The 25,662-nt window shown below is 43.0% G+C and overlaps 2 protein-coding genes across 6 annotated transcripts; one reads left to right on the forward strand and one right to left on the reverse strand.

The window, feature by feature from the left end:
* Positions 1–12,067: 12,067 nt before the first annotated feature.
* LOC140647970 (uncharacterized) lies at positions 12,068–18,489 on the reverse strand. 4 transcript variants are annotated; one of them, XM_072853235.1, is made up of 2 exons: positions 15,776–18,489; positions 12,068–12,152 (listed from the first exon to the last, which is right to left on the reverse strand). In XM_072853235.1, the coding sequence occupies exon 1, from the start codon at positions 18,096–18,098 to the stop codon at positions 17,307–17,309; it is 792 nt and encodes a 263-aa protein (XP_072709336.1). In that variant the 5' UTR covers positions 18,099–18,489; the 3' UTR covers positions 12,068–12,152; positions 15,776–17,306. The 4 variants fall into 4 exon arrangements, with proteins under 4 accessions (XP_072709336.1, XP_072709335.1, XP_072709338.1 ...); XM_072853234.1 differs by having other exon boundaries at positions 12,108–12,152; positions 15,772–18,489; XM_072853237.1 differs by lacking the exon at positions 12,068–12,152 and having other exon boundaries at positions 15,750–16,738; positions 17,555–18,489.
* Positions 17,853–24,262, forward strand: PPP1R3G (protein phosphatase 1 regulatory subunit 3G). Of its 2 annotated transcripts, XM_072853233.1 has the most exons (4): positions 17,853–19,439; positions 19,920–20,540; positions 22,884–22,973; positions 24,248–24,262. In XM_072853233.1, the coding sequence occupies exon 1, from the start codon at positions 18,097–18,099 to the stop codon at positions 19,000–19,002; it is 906 nt and encodes a 301-aa protein (XP_072709334.1). In that variant the 5' UTR covers positions 17,853–18,096; the 3' UTR covers positions 19,003–19,439; positions 19,920–20,540; positions 22,884–22,973; positions 24,248–24,262. The 2 variants fall into 2 exon arrangements, with proteins under 2 accessions (XP_072709334.1, XP_072709333.1); XM_072853232.1 differs by having other exon boundaries at positions 17,853–20,540.
* Positions 24,263–25,662: the final 1,400 nt, after the last annotated feature.

The raw sequence follows: 25,662 nt of genomic DNA on the forward strand, positions 1-25,662 counted from the left end.
AGGGGCGGGGAAGAAGCTGTGCGCTGAGCTCACTTCCGCCTGCTTCCACAGCGCAGCTGCTTCCGGTGTAGCGCCGACTGAGCGCGGCGGGAGGTGTGCGCATGCCCCGCAGCAGGGCGCGAAGCGCGGCCCCCTGGAGTGGGGGCGGCAGCCGTTGCACGCCTCGCCCATCTCCTCGCCCATCTCCTCGCCCAATAGCCCTGCGCACTCGGTGCTTTTGGTCCTCGCAGGGTCAGAGCAACGCCGGCGTGAGTCAGGCACCAAAACCCACATAGGTTTTGTGGTGCAGCAGCTGTAGTTCACAGCAGTTAAAGCATGTGCGTGCTTCATGAGTCACTCTGTAAGCGGGAGCCAGGCCCCGCAGGTATTGAGGGGGAGCGTTCTAGGCCCACAGGGCACATTTCCTGACAGGGAAGGGTTTTAGGAGAGATGGATGCTTGGAGGGTTAAAACAGGTAGAAGTGTGTCCTGGGGTGGCTGATGGCACTGGGCTGCCTTCAGGATGTCGAGCAACCAGCTTCCTTCTACCCTACAGCAAATATAAGACACCCCAGGAGCTGCACAGGTGTGTGAGCCCTGTGCGACAGGCCACTACCGAAATACTATCCAATTTCATCAGGGCCTCACAGGGATGTACCAAGTATGTGAATTCCTACTGAAAATTTATGGTCTGTTAGATCTCTGAGCATATTTGTAGTAATAGCTGCAGTTTTACAAGATCATGAAGAAGAATTTGTGTCCACTCTCACTCCAAATAGGACTGCTCAGGTTAGCAGCATGGTGCGCAAGGGCTGTGGGATTGGGCCCTGCCATTGATGTGCCCTCTCACTGCTCATTCTGTACATTGTACATTTTCTATAAAGCATTTACAAAAATTTCCTCTTTCCACCTTCCTGCAGTTTTTCTCTTCCTGGTCCCCTAACTTTGTGGCTCCTGATTTAGTTTAAAATGGTACCAGGCAACTTCCTTAGTATTTGCTGTTTCTGTACACTATACAAGGCTGTATGTAACCTTACTTAAAACACCACTCAAGTCTGTTCACCAGCTGTCCATCAAGCTGGCAAAGCTGACACTCGGTTTTGATGCCAGTTTGACAACAGTAGTTCCAGAGATCTCAGGCTTGCCTTAGGGAGATCTCGCCCTGCTATTTCTAGATGTGACGTTTGATGTTAACACTCAGGGGTACATGAGTTTGGTTATTCTTCTCCCTTAGGTGGTCAGATGCCAAGAGGAAAAGTTTGTTCAGTACAGATTAGTACAGGAAGTTTGTTTAGTATAGAAAAGTATAGGTTATGGGTCATTTGTTCAACAGGTGCAGTGTTACACAGATATGAACCATAAAATTCCTATGATTTTACTTGTTCACCAGCTACATATCTTGGTGGTTTGATATCGTAACTCGAGCACTGTTGGTCAGTTAACCTGGTCAGTTATTGGCTGTTTGGCTGAGGTAAATAGGTAGCACTTAGGTTTTCTAGATCTGTATCTCCAGTCTGGTGAATTTATGTTATGGCTCCAGCTTCAGCGGTCGATAGCCCAGGCTCCGCTTCTAGCAGACTGCACTTTTCTGGTGCTCTGTCTATGCTTGGGTCTGCCTGATGTTGCTGACTTAATAGCTATAAATAGCTATCAGTGTGAAAAGGCTGGTACTTGCAAGGTCTGTGTTACAGAGCCGTGCGTGCCCGATGGAAGGAGGGATGCTACCAAGGAGTTAGCAGTTCAGCGCTTCTGGCTTGTTAGGCTGATTCAGACCCACTTGTTTCAGGGCATGTGCCTTCTGAGAGCTTGTTTACTGATGTGACATCAAGATACTGCTGCGCTGAATTCGGTGGCTTGTATCCTCCAACGCGTGAGACTGAGATGAAGCTAAACGTCACGAGGTCACTGGCTCATTAACGTTTGTGGAGGAGAGCTGAATTGTGCGCTTACATTGCCTGTATAAATTGGATTAATTGGATTATTATGAATCAAAAAAGGCTATGTCATCACAGTAGCCTTCTAATTTAAAGCATGCAAACATTAATGGGAAAAGCAGTATGTGATTAATGTCAGTTATTATCATACCCGCAAGCAGAAGCCTCTGTGCGCAGATGAGCATCACAGTGCGATGATCAGAAAGCCTGTTCTGCTAAAGGGGGGAAAAGTTCAAGCCTCTGATCAATAAGCCTAGAGATCCAGAGAGGAAATTCAGCTATATTCAAAGCAGCCTGTGGAGTTGGGGGGTTTTTTTGGTGAGCTTCTCTATGCTAAGACAATTTATACAAATGGATAGGAAAAGAAATGAGGAAAAAATATGTTGGGGAAGGGTCAAGAGAGTCAAGATTCATGGTTGCATATTCAGAGTTAAGTCAGTATTTTAGGGATTTTGGCAGGAGTGTAGTTCACTGCAGCTCAGTGGAGCATTGAAGGATTCACTTCACTGTTCAGTTAGTTTGGTTCATATATCAGGCAATTAATTTTAACCCACCCTTACTCATATACGTTGGCTGTCCTATTATAGAGTATGTGTGTTTTGGAGAACTCCCTGAAGATACTGAACTACATTGAAAAAAATATTTAGCAGTCCAATAGTCTGTGCTGTAACATACAGAATTTCCCTATCTTTAAATAGTGTAAGTATATGTACGCTAATTGTTGGTAAATGCTGACATTTTTATAGTGGTTGTTACAGGTTTTTGAGTAATTGTGGATAGGGTTTCTGTATATTGTTAAAAAAAAAAAGACATTTTAAACTTTAAATAATTTAAGTGACACAGCCCCTGTAAAGCTATCACAATTTTCCCAGGGATTTCAAACCAGTGACAGGGTAATGCAGTTTTACAGCAATTCAGTTTCTGCATGTTTGAAGAGAGTTACAGGCTGTAGTCAAGAGGAAAGAAATGCCTTGAGGCAACCTGGGTAATAGCTTGGAGTAGGGAAGGATCTCTAAAATATTTCCTGGGACTGGTGAAATTTGATTCTGTTTTTGTATAAAATGACTTGAGTTTGGAAAGAAAAGCCTGATCTTCACAATATGTACAATATCTCTAGTTGCGAAGCCCAGCTGCCTCTTTTTATGTATTTTTTTCTATTGAAGACCAATCTTAAATCATTCCTTCTGGTGGATTTTCTTATTAAAAAAAAAATCATTATAATACCTAGAGTTTCATAAAATCAAATCTAAACAAATATTTATCACATGTATTTTGAATTTGGTTTGTGTCTTTAAGATGAATCAAAATATTTTTCTTTTCAGTCACTGTTTTTTCCTTTCTTAAATATTGTTGACTGCCGAAGAGAAGGAAGTTGTCTAAATCTTTTAACCTTGGCTATTGTAATTAGTACTTTGCAAAACAGAAACAAACAGATATCTCTGGTGCTTTGTTCATCTGAAATTAATAAAGTATGTAAGACTGATAACCAGCATTTCACTTGATCAGTGTCAACTGCTTTTTTCATTGAGGAAAGTGGAAAGATGGCAAAGATGTGGATAGTTAGCTTTATATCCTGTTTTTACACACTTCGGTCCAAATGTTCAGAGCAGTGATGGATTGTAAAAGTGATCCCACGCAGGCTTTTTTTTCTAGATTACAAACAAAGCTTCTGCCAAGCTACTCCCCAAAGCAGCTGTTCAAGCCAGGAAGAATAGTGAATGTCAACCATGGACCCAGTCGCTGGATTTGGTTTAAATGCAATTTAAAAAAAACCCACCCAACCAACCTGATCTGTTTCTCCTAGAGTTAAAAAACCCAGTAACTGGGAAACCTCTCACTCAGTTTTGTGATACTACAGTGGGAGAATAAATGAGAAGAATAATTCATCTGACAAGGTTCTGGGGAGCAGGACTGTTTTTCATCTATGTTCAAGCAGAGTCTTCACCTCCACTTGCCTCCTAAGGATCAGATTTTGGCTGGGCCCTGCATGCTGATGAGGAATTTTCGTGCACTTTCTCTCTCCCTGTAAACAGATCAATTGTTGTTCACATTATGGCTGATAGGAGACACACATGCTCTCAGGGCAAGCTGCTCCACAGTGTTCAAGGAAGAGCTGGGAATCTGTTCCTCTATTCACGCATCCTTGCAGAAGGTAACAGACGGTGGCCATGTTACCCTGGTTGCTCCTTCATCTTCTGGGAAACGTCCTAGAGAATGCTTCCACACCCACCTCGACCTTCCATGGACAATACATATGTGGCCCTCGTCCCATAACAAGGCAGGGAAACGCTGCTGCCTTTTCCATTGCTAAGTTCTCCTCCCCCAGCTCTACAGATAACAGGTACCATTTTTCCTCAAATTGTCTAGACAATTAACATGATTGTGTTAAACTCCTAGCAGTCTAGTTCTCAACCTGTACGCAATTTTTCAGTTGTATCAATTGGTCTGCTAAAGCATATTGGCTGTCCCTGCAAAAATTGCCTTGATAATATCCTTAGAGCATTGTATTTCTAGTAACATTAGTGCTGCTCCTGGGATTGCAGCAGATCATGCTGTTACTTTAATGCACCGTCATGAAGATACTGAAGGCAAAGCAAAGAGAAAATAAAACTAAGCATTCCCTCCTGTATACAACTTAAAAAAAAAAAAAGTGTAGAAATTTAATGTTCAAAGTAGGGTGCATTTTCTCTTACGATCAGTGCAGAGTAATTCCTTCCTGTCACAGCTCAAGCTTCCAGTCTGCTTCAAGGAGAGGGTTTGCCATTCCCACCAATAAATCAGTAATACTTCCTGTACCTATTACTGTGTACTCCTTTGTATGCTGATGCATATTGTTAATAAAGATTTGGATTGCAAGACCACTGGCATTTTCCCTCACTAAACTGTTTCTCTTACACCCCTCAATCATAAAAGGTCCCGTGCTGCACTTCTCACTTCTGCAAACTCTCGTGGGGCTGGCTGTAGGTGTTTTGACTGAGAATGGACAGCAAAGTTTGGCCCTGCAAGTGTAGCGCAGTGAAATTTCAATCATCCTTTTGCAATGCAGTATCAAAGTCATGTGGTTGCCTATTTGAAGCAAAGAGAAGCTGAAGATGTTACCAGCAGAGGAAGAAAGCCATAGAGAGCGGAGACTGTCCTCTCAGCCAGCTGGAAGCCCGTTTCTCTACGCCTGATGGCGAGCTTGCCTCAGCCACCCAGCCTGTACACAGGTAGTGAAAAAGCAGTTACTGGAGTGCCTGGATGCCTGATTTCTCTCTTTAATATTTGCTATGAAATCAAGCAACAGAAACTGTGTAGTAATTTAAAATAACCCAAGATTTTTTAAAAAAGCTACATGTTCCCAGGTAAGAATAGTACTTTCAGGAGGATCTAAGGACTTAGGGACCAGTGTGGCATTATTAGAAGTGAAGGACACAAGTTTAAATTTAGAATTGCACATTTCATTCATTTGAGCAAGATTCAAAGTTTTAATCTAGAAATAGATGAAAATATTTGGGAAAACCTAGTTAAGAACGATTTTTTGCACATAAGCCCCTGTTTCAATACACTTATTTTGGAGTAAATCCTCTTTTTCCCATTTCACTTAATTCATATTATTAGGATTAAAAATATTTAGAGACCAAGTTGTTCAGAAATGTGTATTTTATTATATTTGCAATCATGCACATGGACTTCAACAGCCTGCCATATTATAAATCACTTTCAAAGATACGACTTAAAGTTTCAAACCACTTTCACTTAAAAACTTTTAAAAATGTTATTCTCTATTAGCAGGCTGTCCTTATCATTCCACTTTAGATATATTTTTAATGCTTGGACTATTTTGTAGACTACCTCTGTAATGCCCAAACATTATTCCTACGTTGGCATTTTGGTGCCAAAGCATGATACTTTCACAAGCTGCACAGAAGTCAGTGGGTATATCCCTGTGTCACTCAGAAACCATTCTCACACTGAGACTTAAATGTGACTTCAGACTTTTAAAGTTTAGGTTCCCATTTTAAAGTTTTATATGTAAATTCTTTGCAAAATTCTTGACAATGTTCAAAGAATCCCATAAACACCCATTAATTGTGCATGTCATATTAATAAATAGGCTTTGAACCATTTCTCTCCTGTCACCTGGAAGCTCCAGTGTGAGGAATGAGTTTCGTGGAGCCCTTGAAGAGAGGGGTAAGCAACAGGAGCCTGGCTACATTCATGTAAAAATCTGCTATAAGGTATTTATAGCACTAAAAATATCATCCCTGCCCCCACCCTCCAACTGTGCTTGACAGCAGCCGATATTAAACTGGATCACAGGATCAATGGAAGCAAGTTTTGTTCAGGAAGTATTGCAAAGACTATGTGAAGGGCAACTGTCAAATTAGTATAAATACACACATATCTATCAGTATAAACACATGAGAGTATATGAGAACACAAGCATATATAAGATTATAAACATATATATGTGTATTTATATATGAGTTGAAGCCCATAACTACAGACATGACATTATCTTTTTCCTCTGGTCCCCATGGTTTTTAAGACTGGAAGTCTCCCAAGCACCTTTCCAAGACAGAGCGCACAGTAAGATGTTACATGAGCAGACTGTTCTAGTCTGCTTTCCTTTTTCTCTCGGTCTTCCCTGTTCATTCACGCAGTCTCATTTACTGGGTTTTTTTCCCTTCTGTTTTTTTGCAGAATGACTTTAAGGTCTTTCTGTTTCTTGTTTTAAGTCCATATTTTGAATGAAATATTTAAAAAGCCACTTTGAAAGACAAGCAATCTGTGAATTTTGGTTTAAATTTAAATTTTGGTGAATTTAAAACAATTGTGTTTCATATAGATGCAATTTTATCCAAACGGCTGGGGAAAATGTGAAATTGCCTCCATTATTTTTTCATGCATAAAGCGTTTGAGAAAAAAAATTGAATAAAAGCTCTGCCACTACAGGTCAGCTCTTTACCTGAGGGCCAAGGAGCTTTTGCATCATTTGATACGCAACCCATTCACAGCAAACCAGTTGCTAATTGCCATGATGGGAAGGAAAATTAATTTTATCTCTAGAGCTTGGGTCTTTGTATTCTGCCTGCTAGCAGTTTGCGTTCAGATGGTCTTCTTGCCAAAGCTGCTGCTACGGCTTCTGGCCAAATGTGTGAGGGAACAGGCGAGCCTTTGTACATGTCTGGAATTTTGTTTTAGACGAAAAATCCAGACAAGAAACTGCACCATCCATTCAATCAAGCAAACAGCAATAATTGTATCAGTGTGAAGACACAGCATCTCAAATAAGCTTTTAGACTTCACTGGTTGCCTGGAGGATTAGAGCTCTTTGCAGAACATACGGAAAGGTCACCACCTGACTGCTTTTATCCACTGCACTTAAATGTGAAAAATAAAGTGACTTGCATCTTGTTGCAGTTCAGTGCCAATATTTTATGGGTCTTCCTGTTCTGTAAGATGAATCAAGAAATTATGACTACATGGATTCGGTCGTAAACCATAATGATAAGACACCCCCTGAACATATGGCAGGAAAGAGACATAGAATTTTACATAGAGTCATTAATCTTCAAATTTGAAAGTAAGACAGGCTTCACAGTTAAATAAAAATGCTCTGCATTTGGCCAAGATAAACCTTTTGTTCTTGGAGTGAGAAGGAAGGGATTTCTGTTGGGAGATGGATGCATCCTTCTTGTGGGAGGAGTAAGAAATGCCATTTTTTTTCTTCACTTGGAGAGATAAGTAGAAAACAGCACATAAAATTAAGTGAAATTAAGTGGAATCTTCAGGATAATGTGTAAAAAAGGAAAATTGTGAAGGAGAGAAAATTGCTCTTGAAATAGGCCTTTGAGGTCATTTAACTTAATTGAATCACTGAATCTATTCAATATTCAGAAGGAAAATGAATCCATTGCTCTTAAAACTCTTGCTCAGTTCATTAGTTCACTCTTACCCCTTGGTTGATGAGCTGCTCCTCCCCGTGACTCCAGCCTGATTACTAAATTACTCCACAAGATAATGAAGGGCTCCAAATTTTGGTTCCCTACGATTGGCCTGGCTACTCTTGATCTTGTTGAGTGATCCTGAGGTCTGCGAGTAAGATGCTCGGTTTGAAAGGATCTGGGTATATGATTAGGAAATAGTTGTGTGTAGGGGAGAGGGACATTAGCTACCAGAAACCAATTCATAATTGAGACTCTACAGTCTATGATTTACTTAAAAGATTTGAAGTTATATCCTGCAGTCACTTACAGCAGCGTAAGTTTGGAATTACGTCCTTAACGTCAGCCAAGTTATTAATGGTATAAAGCAACATGTCCAATGTGAGTGGACAGTGACCTACTTACTGCTGTTGGGAACAGAATAACGTAGAGCAGCAAAAACTTACTGTTCACTTTAATTGTGCTGACGGAGGGTGTGAATGGCAACGCTTCTTATTCAGGAACATCTTTGTTTCAGAACAGAAGTGTCTTCTTTCAACTGGATTGTTTTTGAACTCCTTACAGCGTGGCTTCCTGTTGAAATATTTTCAAACTGAAGTGAGTTGAGTCCTTCTGCTTCACCAAGTAAAAAGAGAAACAACTCAGTTTTGGCACCATTAGGTTGCATTTACAGTCTATCATATTATAGAGACATTAGAAATTATGTACTGAATCACGGAAGTAACAGCCTTTAAATGTCTCATCAGTTTGGGAGTGAAAAGAAATAGGAGACATGTGGGATTTGTCTTTTTGTTTTAGTTGGATATGAAAATGGAGACAGAAGCAGAGTTACAGCAGATTAGTAGTCCAGATACCAGCAAAGGAAACATATTTAGCTGAACTTATTCTTAAATATTTACTGTATAACAACGTGAACTATGTATTATCTGCAGATGGCTCATAAATGGAACTGCCCTGAATTGTGCCAAGCCAGTACTGGGAACAAGGGGCCTAAAAGAACTTTATTAAGGTTGCAATCTCCATTCATGTAGATATGAATCGTAATTTCTTAATAAGAGTTTAATGCCACGATCACATACTAATTATATGGCTGGAGGATTTGGACTTTATTTGCTTTGAACTGCAAAGAAGGCAGGAAGGGAAAGGATGGTCCTGCCGTAGAGGCAAGTGATTTCTAGCCTGGAGGGACTGAATTTTATTGCTGCTCCTGACATCAAGCATCTAGCAATACTAAGCAAATTGCTTAAACTAACTTGGTTACCTATTGCATGTTGCTAACTTTCTACTCTGAGAACCCAAGCAGTCAGATTTCTGAGGTACTGAGCACTTACAGCTCTAGCTGAAATCAAAAGGAGCGATGCTCTGAACCCCTGTAAAATCTCACATACTGATAAGCAACCTCAAAAGTCAAGCTGCACACATTCAAAATGAGCACTTAGAATAAATGGACAACTTCTACCTTTACCTCTCCATAGCTCAGCTCTCTAGTAGTAAAATCAGGAATGCCTAATCTCATAGTAGTCTACTGTTTCTGAAGCATTTGAAGATACTGTGGTGCTGAGCACTATGGAGAATCCCGTGAGGAAATCTGATCATATCTCCAGAGCAGGAGTGGAATACTGTTCAATAAACAAGGCCTACAGCTACACATTCAGCAATGTAGAGAAAAGCAATGACACCACCATTGAGTAGCTGTCTATCTTGTGTGCTTAATGAGACAGTCCTGAGGGAAAAATGGCCCAAGAATGCATAATTAAAGGCTGTAACCTAAATGATACACTCAAAAAGGCTGCATTAAGGTTACAAAGGCAATGTGACTTTGGGCAATTTCTAGCATATGGGTGCTCGAATCTGTATTCTCAACATTCTTTTAACATGGATTTTTTGGGGGTAATTAATACTAAGCTCTGCTCTACTCTTTAGAAAAAGTTAAAGATGCATTGATTTGAGGAAATGCAGCATATATCCCCATTGAAAAGCAGGCACTACAAAAGAGTAGACAAAGTATATTTTATTCCCCTGAGTTTGCAGGACAAAGTTTATCTGTGTTTAAGATTGCTGTTGTTTAGCACAAACTTTGGCTAGGCTACTGGGAATGGTCTTGAAAGAAATTGCCATGGATTCTTCAATGAGCAGTAGCAGACATGAGTTTGAACATGAAACTAGGCATAGACTAGTAGCTAAATCTAGTATTATTTTGCTAATTAGTTTTATATTTTATCATGCTTATAACATTTATATATCATGCATATAACATCAGCTTGGGGGAACATATCTTCCAATCCTGCAAAGCAGTGACTTCGCTGAAATTACACAGATGTTGCAACTACGCATATATTTGCAATTGGATACTTGCTAAAATGATGTGTAGGCTTAGGTCAAATTATTTTACTTGACCATCAGCATCACTGCAGTTTGTTCAGCAGTTCTTTGCAAATATCCTGTAAAGGTACTGGTCAGCTGCATCTTATTTTTTCTAAGCCGTTCTGTGCATCCAGGTTCCTTTATTGTGTTTGTCAATGCATTCAAGAAGTCTACCATTTTCACAGCTCAGGCGATAAGAGCATAGTGGAGGCAGGGAAGAAGAAAGCAGCTTCCTAAAATGTAGTCATTTTATTACATTAAAAAGTGATTAAAGCATCTGCTTTAGTTTTCATAATAAGTTGTTGCAAATCTGTTACAGCTAGAACAGTTCAAGATTTTTTGAAGATGGGAAATAGTGTCTTTTCCAACAAAATTGCCATTTGTGCATTGAAGAAAATTAGTTTCTTATAAAAACAACTAACTGAAGAATGGTTTGTTTCCTTACTATGAGACACAGCAATATTTTTTTAATACCTCTGTAAACTTCCCATAAAATTTTCTATGACAGGTTCAGCAGCAACCCTGACTTCTCATTCACACGCCTCCTCCTCCTTCGTCCTCTTGCCAACGACTCCTGCCCTCTCTTCCCCCCACCCCAGGCTGCAGCAGGTTACATCTTGAAGTGTGCTAACATACCCTTTCAGTTTTGTTTGATGATCTGTTTTTGTCCTAGATTGGTATCCTGGCAGGATCACGTGTGCCTTGTATTGAAAGGCTTCCACTCCGGTTTGCTTTAAACAGAAGAAGGTCCTGATTTTAAAGTGTTTTCTGATTTTAAAGTGTTAGGCAATGCTGGTTCAGTTTGCAGGACAGGTGATCCTTTACATGTTACTTCAATTTTTCATTGGTTGCTGGAGAAGAATGTATTTGCAATTAAATGAAATTTAAAAGTAATTACAATCAACCACACCACCAGATGGAGCTTCTTTTCTGCCTTTCCTGCTGAAGGTGCTGAAACTGTGGGACTGCATTCACTGGGACTGGGGGACTTAACTGTATTTGTAGTCAATGAAATAGAAAACTCTCTTTTTTTTACTTCTGCTGATGCAGGACTGAGCGTCCCTGCCTTCCTATATGGCTATTTCAGTGATTTTTATTTGTATACTGCTAACGATAGCTATTATGCCAGTCCTTTGTTTTTGGAGGGTTAGGCTGTATCATGCAGTCCCGTTTCTTGTTCATGCACTTAAGAGTTTTCAAGTATAGGCTTACTTGTTAGAATGGTACGGTAATATTAAAGCAGCATGTATTTCTGCCTTTTTTTCCTACTGTAAAAGCTATTAACATTCTTTAGAAAGTCAAATCTCTCTTTGTTCAGACCACTACATAGTTGCTGGTATATGTGCACATCAGCTGAAATTACGATGTTCATAAGTCATGAAAATCAATCTAAATGACTGTGATAAACATTCTCTCTCTTACAAGATCTTCTATGGGGTACCATAGAAGCGTAGCTTAGCAATTGAGAACAAACTGTAACTGAGGCAGTTCTGGGGAACTGCAAAGAGACAGGGTTGCATTTATTCCTTTTTCGCTGGTTTGGAAAACTGCACATTCAAGCAAACAATTTTTAACGTAGAGTTTATCCAGCAAGGTTACTTGGAAGGCCTATTCCTGTGTTTTAACCCAAGTGAAAGAAATGAGACTGACGTACAACTTACCCGGTTGTGACTGCTGGACTGAAAAGGTTGGCCTGCATTTGCCAGGAGTTGTTAGAACAGGCTACATTGCACAACTCTGTTTTCCCAAAAGACAGGGAGGTATCTGAGCTGATGAGGTCAGGTTACCATTCAGTTATGCCACGTCAAACATGACTCTAAAGACTGGTGGAGGCTTCGCCAGCTGACGTCATGAAGGTCCTTCTGACCAGCTGGCCAATTCTGTTGTCCTAGGAGAGTCCAAATGAGTTCACGCTGCTATTGATTTTGAGTGAGCCACACGCCTTGCTGCTTGTGAAAAAGACAAACACGAAAATACAAAACAATTAATGTGGGTACAAGTTCATGTCATTTTCCATTTTCATGTCTCATTTCCAATGGGCAAAGATCTAGAGGGGGGGGAAGAGGGGGAAAAATCTAATGCCTCAGACATCTAATGTTCATGTGCAAACAACTCAAAAAGCTGGTTTAGAGATGTGTTGTTTTGTCATTTATGTTTTATATACTTCCTAGGAGTTCATTTTGGAGGGTATTTCAAACATTTGGAATTTTGCAGTGTCCTTAGTCAAGAAGTAAACACATCTGCTGTCTGAATACATTTCCTTACAGAGTTTTAAGGAGACATTGGTTTGTGTTTTCCAGAGGCAGTCTGCTAGGTGGCAGGGCAGGAGCAAAATCCAGCATTTTAAGACAGAGAGCAATAAAAAAATTTATTATTTTAATAGCCCAGCAGCAGTTTTGGGGGTAGAATACCCTTTATATCAGACTACTCTGGAGAAGATGGAGCTTCTTTCTCACTAAAGTCCAAAGCAATATAATAGCATAAGGTAGCACAAGAATTTGATCCAAATTATATTTTTCCTAGATTGCTAAATAAAAAATATACATAAACATAGAGGTTTTATATGCGAGAACCTGGCTCCTAGTGTTCATCAGAAACCTTTGAAAGAGATGTGGTTCTGCAACTTTCTGGAGATCCACATTAAACCAAACAAAAACCATAAAACCAACCCCCTTTCAACTCCTATGCTGTGAATAAATTTTGAAAGCTGAAACGATTTTTCTCACCGATAATCTGAGCTTGCCCTTTCAAAGACTGTCTATTTGGATTAAATTGTTGAAATGCAACAATAAGTCTCTCTGTTAGGATGGCAGCTTGTATATGGGTTTTTTATCATAATACAATTTACTGATTCAAAGTTTGACAAATGACTTAAGATTTTCAGTGTACCACATGAATATATAAAGTTTAGATAAATACCTTATAAATCACAGGTATTAGACCAAAACTTGACATCTCTAAGAGCCACAAGAACCAAGCAAGACTTCTGAAATCTTAGTGAATGGCAAGGGCAAGATTTTGTGCAACGTGGTTTTGTCACAGTTAATGCAAACTCTAGTCTGAATTAGTGTTTGTTCAAGCACTTGGAATCTTTTCCATACAATTTCAGCAAAACAAAGTAAAAAAAAAAAAAAAGATTAATCCTTTGTGCCATTGCTATATATTTGCTTGTCCCAAAGAATGAGCTTGATTTTATACCAGATGCAGAAGAATCTTGGACCTACTGAAATCAATTACAAAACTCCACCTTCGAAGAGGTTAGCATTTCACCCAAATGAAGGGACCTTCCTTGCTTTATTGCCAAGTACTTGGTATTAGTAATTGAAAAGGATATTCCACATAATTACGGGAAACACACCATTGCTGTAATTCAGGAAGGCAGAATAAATATATTTTCATATATTTAAAGTAATCTCTGCATCCCATAAGGCATGTCAGATGAAAGTCTGCTGAGAGACAAGACAAAATATACAGCAGACATCTCTAAAAGTGATTGTCTGAAAGACTCAAAACTCTAAAGGATCTTGCTTGCTGAGCATCCTGCAGGAATTAGGTTTAAATCTTTGGATTTAAGATTTGGAAACTAAAATAATCACTTCCAAATGTTTGTTTCCATTTCAGTACTTTTTCCATTACAGATGTAATGCATGCCTGTTTGGAGTACAGCTGCTTGGTTTTCCTGAATAAAGAAGAAAATTAGCTCTAGTGATCTAACTGCTGAATAATTTCTAGTCAGATTGTATAGAGCCACTGAGCCTTTCATTCAGTGTTTGACCATCCTCACAAACACAGTAAACTGAAATCCTATCCCTATTAAAAATACAGAGAAGCTAGAATTTCCCATGGGATAGGGAGCATTTTTTTTTTTTTAAATAATTGAGGCGGCTATTAATATCCCCCCTGCCATTTTTGTACAAGCAACACAACTGTTAAAATTGGGATGAAGAACTACATGATTTTCAAAGTGAGGCAAGAAGATCATTCAGAACAAATGCTGCTAGAATTTGAGATAATCCCTGCATATTTCTAAATCCCTGTAAATTGTGTGATATTGCTTAGTAGTTATTAGTCATTCACATTTTCTGATAAGCTATTGTCATGGGAGATTTTCTTAGAAAGACTTGAGTGGGGAATTGGAGAGATTTGGCATATTTGAACTAAGTACATCCATAAGTAGAATACTTTCCTCTTGGACTAACTGGAAAATCTGCTAGTTTGGGGTGGTGACTACTATTAAAAGTGCAGAAAAAGAAATGACGAACAGTGTTTGAATGGGCTTCTGGATTAGATTGTGTGGCTGAGATGAATCAACAGAATCCCCCAGAGTCAGCTACTTGACTCCGGGTGACTGCAAACAAGTATTTTCATGTTCATTTTGTGTCCAAATGATGATGACTATTGATCCAAGCAGCTTGACCAATTTATTAAATTGCACATCAAATAGAGCTCCAAACCAAAGCAGCAAACCTGATCTAACAAGTCCTGAGAAATACATAACCATGCAATCATAGTCAGAATTGAGAAGGCAATACCATGGGTCCCTTACCAGTGATTTGTGCATTCGTGTTTCTTTTATGTCATTCAGTAGCCATTTTAGGATGCAGATGCTCCTGCAAGATGTGTGTGTGGAATGCAGGGTGGGGATTAGAGGGACACGGTGGATAGCTGGGAAACAAGGAGAGGGGAAACTAAAGAAGAAGGTGTTGTGTTGATCCCGTATGTAGTTTATGACCTTAAACATAACTGGTGGAAGCTCAGGGAATGCAAAAAGCCTCCTGACTGCAAACCTGCTGTCTTGTCTTTTACTAGGAAATCCCTCTGCTTTTATCTCAACATTTTCTTGAATAACAAATGAGGTAAATAGTACTTAGAAGCCTGAGACCCTGGTTGCCCCGTTCTTTTAAGAGAATCCATTTTGAAATACTTAAGAGACAACAATAAATGCCTCCTTAACTAATGTCCACTGGCATAGTTTGTCACCTCAGTTGAACATCTGTTGTAAAGGTTTATCTGATTTTAAATTGCTCCCTTTCAGAACGGTAGCAATTGGTTACCACTAAAAATCCGACTTCCCTTTGTATGCTGTTAATTGCCTCATTTTAATTCTTTTCAGGAGTCCTGTTGCCTGCTTTCGCTTAATTTCTGTGAACAGTAGTCCTTTTTGCAGGCCTGTCTCCCAGATTTATGGAATATGTAAGAAATGTATATAAATTGCTACAATATTACTTAACTTTTATAAATATTTACAGTAAGTTTCTCTTCTTGCTCTCCCTTATTTTGCTTGAACCTTTCACATTCCTCTGTAATTTCTAGTAGTCCAAATGGTTTTGCCTTATCAGGAAATGGCACATTTTTTCCCTTTGCTGCTTAAAACATTTGTTAATGATGCAGCAAGCTGAGCAAGCATGCCTTAGTGGAATAAACACCATATGAGGAAGTCAGGGCTGGTTTCTTCATTTCTGTTTTCCTCACCATGAAATAGATACGACTTTGAGAAAGTGCAGCAGTAGTGTTTTATTTTAGCTAAGGAATCTTGACAAGATTGTAAGTACTAAGCACCATTACCTACACATCATCTATTAGTTTTTCTTCTTTCCAGCTTGGTAATTTGGGGTGCCACAGGCCTCGGATAGGTGGGTCATGAAGTCTCATTTCCAGGCACAGGTAAGAAAGCGCCTGCATTGCAACCTGTTTTCTTCAAAGCGAATGCTAACAGGAGAGTGGCCCAACATTGTCGTCCACTGCTCTGTTACAGCCACCGGCAGGTCGGGAGCGATGGTGGAAGCAGGTGAAACTGGTGCCTTCCCTGCCAACAGTCGTGTGTGGGAAGAAGACCACCGTTCCCCCCTTTGCGCTGCGTCGCAGACCTCAGCTGAGTAACTCGGGAGCATGCTCTGTGGTTTAGTACCATTAAATCGAGGCTGCTTAGTTCAAAGAGCTTAAACGATGGCACACCAGGGAGTAGGCAAAGGAGCGCTCCTGTGAGCAGTTCAGCCGGCAGCCTGGCGAAGGTGGCAACTTGCAGCAGGGTGGTGGTGACAGCTTGCAGCAGTTGACAGCAAACTGGTACTTGTCATGTTTTCCATTAGCACAGCTGGTGCCAGCGAGAATGTTTGTCCTTCATTCCTCTTCTTACAATGCTCTAAACCAAACTACTAACAAATGTCGAGTGCATGGCCAGAAGCTAGAGGACTCCGATTATTTGGCACTTCTAAGGAACTCTTCGTTGTCCAACTCTTCGGTCAAGGTGCAGTGAGAACATCCTCACAGCAGCGTCTGCTAAGAAAACTGTTGAGTGATGTTTCTGCTGCTTTGGCATTCATTCCTCTGCGAGAGCAGACTGCACACTCAGTTGAACTGCGCTGTATTCACTCACATTGGGAGGCTGCTTTTTGGCAACCAGACTGCTGCTAAAAATAAAACAAACTATGCAAAACAAACAAAAAAACCCTCTGATAAATCCATAGTGGGAGTGTATTGCTTCAGAAAGTTGCTTCAGTGGTTTTTGCATGTGCTTTTTAGCGTCTCTTCCCTGAGAAAAAGAATGGAGGGAAGTTTAATAATGTAGTATTTTTGCAGTCATCTGTGCAAATCACCCCCAGACAATAGCAGTGGCACGCACGAAGTATAGAATTAAGTTTGGAACATTCTCAGATATGGATCTCACCATACTAGTGAAAGCATCTTGTTATGAGGATGCTGTTTACTATATATCAAGCTCAGAAAATAAAACCGAGGAGGATTCTAATCCTCTTTATTTGTCCAAAAGGTAAAGCCTGCATTTTGTTTTTCCTCCTTGATTTTTTTGTTGTTGTTAAGTGGAAACTTTGAATTCAGACAGTCTGACCTTCAGAAAGGGTGCCTGCGCACACGCGTGTGCCTCCTGAGCCTTTGGACTTCATTTTCCACAAGCAGAGTACTGCTGGTACCAAGCACGGGTAAAAAATGGTTGAAGAGATTTGCTTACAAGAGACACCATACTCTGCAACGTGGTTGCCTTTGGTGTTCCTTTTACCTTTGGGGTTCTGCCCTCGAGTTCAGGTCCCAAAGCTTTTCTCTGCAGGGTGGAACCCAATTTACACATGAAAGCTGGGGGGGTCTCACAAACTCTCAGCTGCAGGAGATGGACATTTGGCGACGCGCACGGCACAGGGGCAGCACCCGGCGCTACTTGCGCCCGGACAGGCGGGGAGGGCGGCGGCCCGGTCCCGGTCCCGGTCCCCGTCCCGGTCCCGGTCCCGAGGGGCCGCTCGGCTGCCGCCGCCTGCCCGCCCTTGCCCCCGGGGCACGGCCGTAGCTCCTCCGTGATGCCAGCGCGGTGCTGGGCCGCGTCCTGCCTGATGCTGACCCTCTGGGCTTTTCCTTCGGGCTGTCGCCGGTGCGTGGAGGCCTGGATCCCGATGACGGTGACGACGCCGACGACCGCAGCGACAATTAATTACAATAATAACGGAGCCTGCCGCAGCAGCCCGTGACCCCGCGTCTGCCCCCGGCCCGACTCTGCGGGCGCGGAGCCGCGGCGGCAGCGGGGGACGCCCGCGGCACAGCCGCTTCTCCCGCCTCTGCCCGGAGCCCGCCAAGCGCCGGGGCGCGTTGCCCGCGGCCCTCCCCTCCGCGCCGCGGCCACGGCGGCCCCGCGGCGGGCTGCGGGCGGAGGACGTGCGAGGCCGCCCGTCGCGGCCGCGGCCGTTTCCGCGTTGCCCGTCGCGGCAGGTCCCGCCCCCGCCCGCAGCGAGGCGGCCGCCCCAGCCCCGCGGGGAGGCTCCGGGGCTGGCGGGGGGGCGCGCCCCCCGCCCGGGGCCTGCGGCGGGGGCGCCGGATAAAGCGGTGCCGGCCCGTCCGCCTGCCGCCACAGGGCCGGCCGGGACGGGCCCAGCGGGGCGGCCCGCCATGGCGAGCCCCGCACGGCCGCGGCAGGAGCTGGCGGCGGAGGAGCGGCGGCTCCGCGGCGCGGCCCCGACGGTGCCCCGCGACGCCAAGCGGGAGGCGGCGGGGGAGCGGCTGCTGCTGCTGGAGCTGCGCCGCTGCGGGCGGCCGCCGTCCCCCGGCCCCGGCGAGCGGCGGGAGGAGGGGGAGGAGAAGGAAGAGGAGGAGGAGGAGGAAGCGGCGGCGGGCGAAGACTGCTGCAGCAAGTGCAAGAAGCGGGTGCAGTTCGCCGACTCGCTGGGGCTGAGCCTGGCCAGCGTCAAGCACTTCAGCGAGGCCGAGGAGCCGCAAGTGCCGCCCGCCGCGCTGTCCCGCCTGCAGAGCCCGCCCGCCGAGGAGCGGGACCCGCCGCCGCCCCGCGGGGACCCCCCGCCGCCCGCCCTGCGCCTGGTGCCCGACTTCCCCGACGGCGGGGAGCCCAGCGCCGAGCGGCTGCGGCGGCAGCGCGTCTGCCTGGAGCGGCTGGGGCGGCCCCCGGCGCCCACCGACGTGCGGGGCACGGTGCGAGTGCTGGGCTGCCCCGGCCCCAAGGAGGTGACGGTGCGCTACACCTTCAACGAGTGGCTCTCCTTCCTGGACGTCCCGGCCGCCCCCCTGCCCCCGGCCCCGCCGGCCGCCGGCGACCCGCCGGCCGAGCGCTACGCCTTCACCCTCTGCGTCCCGCCGAGCCTGCGGGAGGGCTCGGCCCTCCACTTCGCCATCCGCTACCGCAGCCCGCAGGGCGAGTACTGGGACAACAACGGCGGCCGCAACTACACGCTGCGGTGCTGCGGCTCCCCCGGGGCCGGGGCCGGGGCCGGGGCCGGGGCCGACCCCGCGCCGCCCGCCGCCGCCGGCAGCCCGCCGCCCCCCGCCGCCCCCCGCTACTGATGCCGGCCGGGCGAGGCGAGCCGTGGTGGCCCGGCCGGGCAGGGGGCGGCCGCAGCCCGCACCCCGAGGCCCGTGTCGGGAGGGCGACGGCCAGCGCGGCGAGGCACCGTCCCGCAGACTGCCCGAAGTCTGGTGGCTTTTCAGCGGGCGCCGCGGCTTTGCCAGCAACACGCGGATGTGCGTAGGCTCGCGTTGCTGTGGCTTGTGGAAGCGTTTTCCTTTTTTTGGAGAGAGCAAGGAGACTGAGTAGTGTGGGCTTTGCTTTTCCCCTCTTGAAGTGAATCTTTGACTTGGGCTCGACTTCGCTTACCCGATGAGTCAGAGGTGCGCGGAGCACCGGTGTGACAACTTAACGGCGTGTTCTCTGCACATCTAACGGCATCCCGGTTTTCCCGTTCTCACATCCATTTCAAAGACATAGTACTGCGACAGCGATGGTGTGCTTTGTCTGGGTTTTTATTATTTTTTTAGTTCAATGGACTCCGTAACAATGCAATTCACTGTTGCGATCACCTGTCAAACTCATGACAGGCTTGCGTGCCCGTCCCACCTTTGCCGTGCCTGTGCCGGCTCTGAACAACAGGCAGTCTGTTTTGGGGGCTGGATCTGGGGCTGGACTGGGCTGCTCTGGTTTTTGTCATTCGGCACACTTCGATACCGCTCCCCGCCTTCCCCAGGCTTGGGCGTAGATCCCCTCTGGCTAATAGCAGCCAACAGGGACTTCTGCAAAAATGTTTTTGCTTAAAATAGACTGGGGACTTCTTTTCACACAATTGACAAGTCTAAAACCGGGACAAAGGAGGAGTTAAAATACTTGCTGATGCTGGGTTTATCAGGAGAACTTTGGTAACACCTTTGAGTCATGCACTGTAAAGTAAAAGATGGTGTCTGTCTCACACACGGTTCTGTATTTTCAGATTTGGGGAGCAGTGACTGATTTGGATGACCTTCTCACTGAGGAGTGACGATGCGATGTAAGAGAGAGTGTCCTCAGTAATGAATGAAAACAAGTGCCTTAGTTCAGCTCTCCTTATGTTACATTTTGCACCACATTTCTCTAGTATTTATAATTTATTTGGCTTATTTTGCTACATCTTTTTCCGTATTTGTATGTTGTTGGGAAAGGGGTTTATTGAGCACACCGCTGGACTTCATAGCGCTGGACACTCGAAATTATTTCTATCGTCTTCACTCTGGCATTGCAAGCCTAGAGACTGACTACTACTGGTGTCCCAAGTCCTGAAATTAAGCAAAAAGTACCAATGAAAATGGGTTTGCAAGAATAAAAAAAGCTTTAAAAAGTTAAAAAGCTCACCATTACAAATCTTTTTTTCTGTATAGCAAAACATAACAGGATACTTCTTAGTTTTGCGACCTGGTTGTGCCCCTACCCTAACGCGTGCGGTGCAGAGGGGATCAAGCCGTTGGCGTGCCTCACGATAACCAGGGACGTTGCCCGTCCGTCAGAGGCATTTAGGGCTAAAGCTGAAAATGACCGTGGTCCTGCCAGAGCCCAGAGCCCCAAGGCAAAGGGCCCTGTAAGTACACGACAGCTCAGTACGCGCTTGTAACAGGCACCTTGTGCAGAGCTGTGATGTGAGGAAGCTTTACTGGCACGAGTGGAATATAGGGGGGTTTCGGTCAAATTTTGTTCTGGCTCTTCTGTGGCTTTCACTCTACTTCTTTTCTTCTGATACAGTATCTCAAAATTCGGGTTAATTTTTTGGATTAAAAAATAAGTAGATAAGACATTGTCAGAATGCAGAATATGTTCTGACATGGATGTATGTTCTTCGGCGAGACCTTGGAAGATTATTTTCCTTTGTAAAACAGCATACTGTGAGTTTTCTCAGGTCTTTATTTCCTCTGAAGATATAAAACATCTTAAAGCCCATTACGAGCACCTTAGAAACATTTGCACCTCTATAAAATTCCCCATACTTGAAAATAAGTCTTCAGATCACCTGCCCCTTCAGAGAGCTGGTACAAAATCAGAGATAGAAGCAGGGGGCTTACTGGGGAAAAGATGTGAAGCAGAGGGAGCTTCAGACTAAAGTTCCTGCAGTTCTGCTGACACGCGCTGCTTCTGAAACACAGCCTGCCCTCCCTCCCCCCTAAAAAACCCGTACATAAACCATAGCGTGAGAATACGGCCACATATAAAGAGGTGTTTAATTCCTTCAGAAACCATCTTGCTGTTAGACTAGTACCAATCACTTTGAAAATGCACAGAGAAGTAGCTCTGTGCATGCAATCAGAAGTTCTTACTGTTGTTTTCCAGGTTACACGTAAACTCGCCAAAAGCGTGAAAGGTTTTAAGGGAGAATAGTGAACTCTACTACTTCCCTACACAAGTTTGTTTTAAAACTATCATACATTACAGGATTACAGGATATTACATGGAATAATCTGGTATGAATTAGCCTTTCTTCAGATCGTTGTGTCAATGAAATAGTGTGCTCTTAAGCTGATAGGTGATGCTAACAACATTAAGATTGATTCTTCATTTAAGTACAATGTAATATTAGGGGCTTCTGGAGCCCATGCCTTACTCTGTGTTTTGTTTATTAATTGCTTCAGAGAAGAAGGAAACTTCACCAAAAAAAGGGAGGGGAGGATCTCTCCTTAAACAGAATTTAAAGGAATATTTAAAGGAGTATTCTGATGGCTGTGTCTGGGCAGAGGTGCAGAGCTGGTGCCTTGAGGAATCCCAGCTAGTTGCGCTTATTGATAGAGGGCTAGAAATGTTCTCTGGTACGCTGTAAACTGTGGGCAAGGAGGGTAAAACATCCACATCCAGAAAATGTAACATTTATGTGTTCTCTTCAGACGTGTGATCTGAAATTCAAAACACAACAAAGTATTTGCTGAGACTAAACAGCAAAATGCTTTTGAGTGCTTCAGAAAATTGGTGCCCATCTAAAAACCTGCAAATTGTGATAATTAAAGCACAACATTTTTGTGTTTTGATAACAGATAAAGTGCTTTTATTTATTATTAAGAATTACTTTTTGTGAAAGAAAAGGGGGAACTGCTCTCAGATGAGGATCAGACATACTCACTTTTTAATAGGTAGTACATTTTTATACTTTTACGATGTTATAGAAGCATAGATTTCCAAAGCAGGTTTCAAAGACTGCCTACACAGAGTTCTCCATATTTTCATAGATGAGGTTCCTGAGGGCTGTAGAAATGCAAGGCCTTAGCAAAGATTACACTGGGCAGCAGTGCAAAAATCAGAACCGGACCATGCGTGTACCGAATGCTAGCAAGCTTGCATCAGCGAAGCACAGGGCTGCTGCTCATGGTTGTAGGCTGAGACACATTGCATAATTGCAGCTTTATTCTCAAAGAAATATATTCAGAAGGAAGTAGTTCTGATTCTATAAAATCAAAAGGCCCAACCGAGTAAAATGTTAAGTGAAGCACCCTTCTTGTTTGGTTGCATTACTATTAATGTAGTATTGTATAGAGATTCAGAGCATAACTTTTGGAGGATGTGCTCATAAACACCCTCCCTCCCCTAACTTAAGAAATAAATGATAAAGATTTGTTAGAATTCTTGGACAACTCCAGCTCCAAAGATTTTAATTTTATGCAGATTTCTGTTTTTTTTTTCCCATGGATGCTTAGGGGAGAAATAGCTGCCAAATGGTTTTATAGGTGTATATAAAACCAGAAAGTTTAATATAGTTGAACCTCTATACTGAGTAACTGTGAAAGACATCAAAGTTAAATCTTCCTTAAGCAATTTTTTGCAGCTTACACTTACATTGAAATCCAGATTTAAATGATTCAGAAAAGGACTGTGAAGCTAAATTTACTCTGGTGTCATGAAGAACTGCAAACTTGCATGCAAACTACTTCTGTTTTATTTAAAGCTGGGGCTTTCAGTCAGGACTTGAAAAGCCTGGCTTCTGCTCCCATTGGCTTCCCTGGGATTTGGATCCAGCCCAAAGGACTGCAGGAAGGTAGGGGAAATGATCTAGGTTTAATTGTCTATTCTGTTCAGAGTCTTGTGTTCTGGGGTTAGGATAACATGGCACTGTGATGAATGTTCTTCTGTCAACAGTTCAGAATCTGCTGTCTATGGGTGGCAGTAATTAAATCACCTTAATAGTTCTGCATGATTCTTTTTAAGAGAGGGAAAATTACTTGCCTTGGATTAGCATATTGCCAAAGACTGGTATAAATATTTATGTGGTACACTCTTTCAATAGAAAGCCTGTACATTCTTCACAGGTCTCCATAGTTCTCTTACCCTGAACACAGAAGAGTAGTCATCTGAATGCACTACTTACCATCACTTCCCCCTCTCGTAAAGCTTCAGTAGATCTTGGGCTTAAGAGTGAAAAAGGTAAGTAGTTTAGAAAGACGCATCTTGCAACACGTTGATGATGTTTAATTTCCTGGGTAAGCTGCAGAATCCTTTGAAGGTGCATATGTTTGTGAAACAGGTTTGAGAGTTCTGAATTTTTTCCTCTTACAGTTGTAGAAAACACACAGCGTTGGAAGGATTATTGGCTTCTCTCCCTTTTTTCCTGCTTCCACATTAAGGGCTCATGCACTATTCTTAAATTCTAAAATACTGAAAAGAAGAATGTAAACTCTCAGTAAAAGAGCTACACACCTTCATTCTTTTTTTATAAAGGTCATCAAGCAAAACATTCCTAGAAGTATGAAATAATTATGCCTGTGTTAAGAACCGTGGAACAAAGCGATCAGTATACTCCTGGCTTGAATAATGCCAGGATTTCACTGTAGATCATTATGGAAAACTCAGGAAAAGTCAGTGCACAGCTCTTTCATGACTCTGTTTACATGCACGTATGGTACTTGCTGGATATCTGGAGAGGTGCATTTATGTTGCATTACAGCAAGTAAGTTGAGGGGCTGGTGCTTCTCCATAAAATTATTCTTCTACCCGCTGATGTTAGAGGGTGAAAGTAATGCTTTTAACGCCTGGAAACTTGGTGAAGTTTTAGATAGAAATACCGTTCTAGAAATGTGAGTCGTAAGTTAAAATCCTTCTTGGCCTATTTCAACGTTGTATGTAAAGTGTTCACAAGCTACTCTCTTGGGTTGCTTTCCTCCAGGACCGCTGTACCTCTGATATATCTGGGCGTTTTGAAACTGAGCTTTCAATTGCAGTAACATCTCTTGAGAAGTTGTAACACACAACAGAAACGCCTGTCCTTTAAACAGTTACTAATATTAAAAAAATTGTTCTTTTTTTTTCTTTCAGAGCGCTGTTTCCAAGTTTATACTGTAAAAGTCACGACAAACTTCAGTATATGTAAACATTCAAATTTTGGTGCATACTGCTGAGGTTAATAGTTTGCTAAAATGTTGAGATCAGGAACAGACAAACATTTTTAATGTAATAAAAGCAAGCTTGTTTTGCTAAGATGTTGCAGCTTTAGTAAAGATATTTATTGAGCTCCCTTCTATTCTAAGGAAAAAGGATATATTTTTTATAATAGTGGACATTGTACATAAGTCATGGGATCATTCCTTTGTGTTTTAACTATTCCTGTTGTTTACACTGCTTTGACAAAACCCAACAAAGCTCCTGACAGTGTGCCAACAGAGAGATTTAATGAGTATTGCAACGTAAACGGAACTGGTGAAGCACAGAAGGCGCAGCCATAAGAGCACAGCAGCTCTGAGGCTGGACCACAGTGCCAGCTCTCCAGTTCGCTGTCTCCATCAGTGACGATGAGCATATACCTAGCCAAGAGTAAGAACAGGGCAAGTAGATACGGACATAATGCTAAAGTCATCCCAGCCTACAAATATTATTTCTGCGCTGGACTTCCTAACCCAGATGTGGTCTCTAAGTATTTTCCTTCCGTAGTTTGTAGGATTTCAATCATAAAGCATTTGATACGCTATGTTTTTATACAGAGCTGGGTATGTTATGACAAAATTAGTTAAAATGGGACATTAGGAAAGGAAAAAAATATTTCTAGGTATTTTACAACCACGTACAACTGATAAGCACATAACTAACACTAATGGAGGGTGTACTTATATGTGTGTTGGTGAGGAAAGGAATCCGAAACAGAGAGGGAATGGACATCTAAAATGCAGTGATTGTGTGGAGTTCGAGTAGTAAATGCCAATACCTTTGCTAGCATCTGTTAACAAGTTAGATAGTATTACACGGGCTTTTGGTCCTTAGCAGCAGTTTTCTTACATTACTTCTAATAAGTAATGTATAAATCCTGTATGGTAAGCTGATGGTTAATTTGCATAAAAAGTAATTTTTCCTTGACTGAGAAAGTGAGCTGTCTTAGCCTCTGCACTATGGATTGGTGAGAGAGGGAAATTACAGAGCCTGAATTTTTTTTTTTTTTAATTTTTCTTGATGGGTCCTCTCTGTGGAATGTATCCTGAAGGTTACTAGTGCTCCTTTGCAGGTATAAATAGCTAAGGGAGAGATAATCTGAGTGGTAACCTTGAGACAGAAAGTAGGAGCAGATGGCATGAATGAGGAGTGCAGTAGCGTTCTCTCTACCACCAAAACTTAACAACGGGATTTTCAGGCATTAATGGAGAAGTGATCTCCTTCATACTTCTGAGGGAATTAATAAGAAATTTCACATTCCCATGACTGCACACCTATATGACAGCATGTACCATCTACAGCTGTATTCT

Source organism: Ciconia boyciana, chromosome 2 (genome assembly GCF_034638445.1).
Source record: "Ciconia boyciana chromosome 2, ASM3463844v1, whole genome shotgun sequence".
Lineage (NCBI taxonomy): Eukaryota > Metazoa > Chordata > Aves > Ciconiiformes > Ciconiidae > Ciconia > Ciconia boyciana.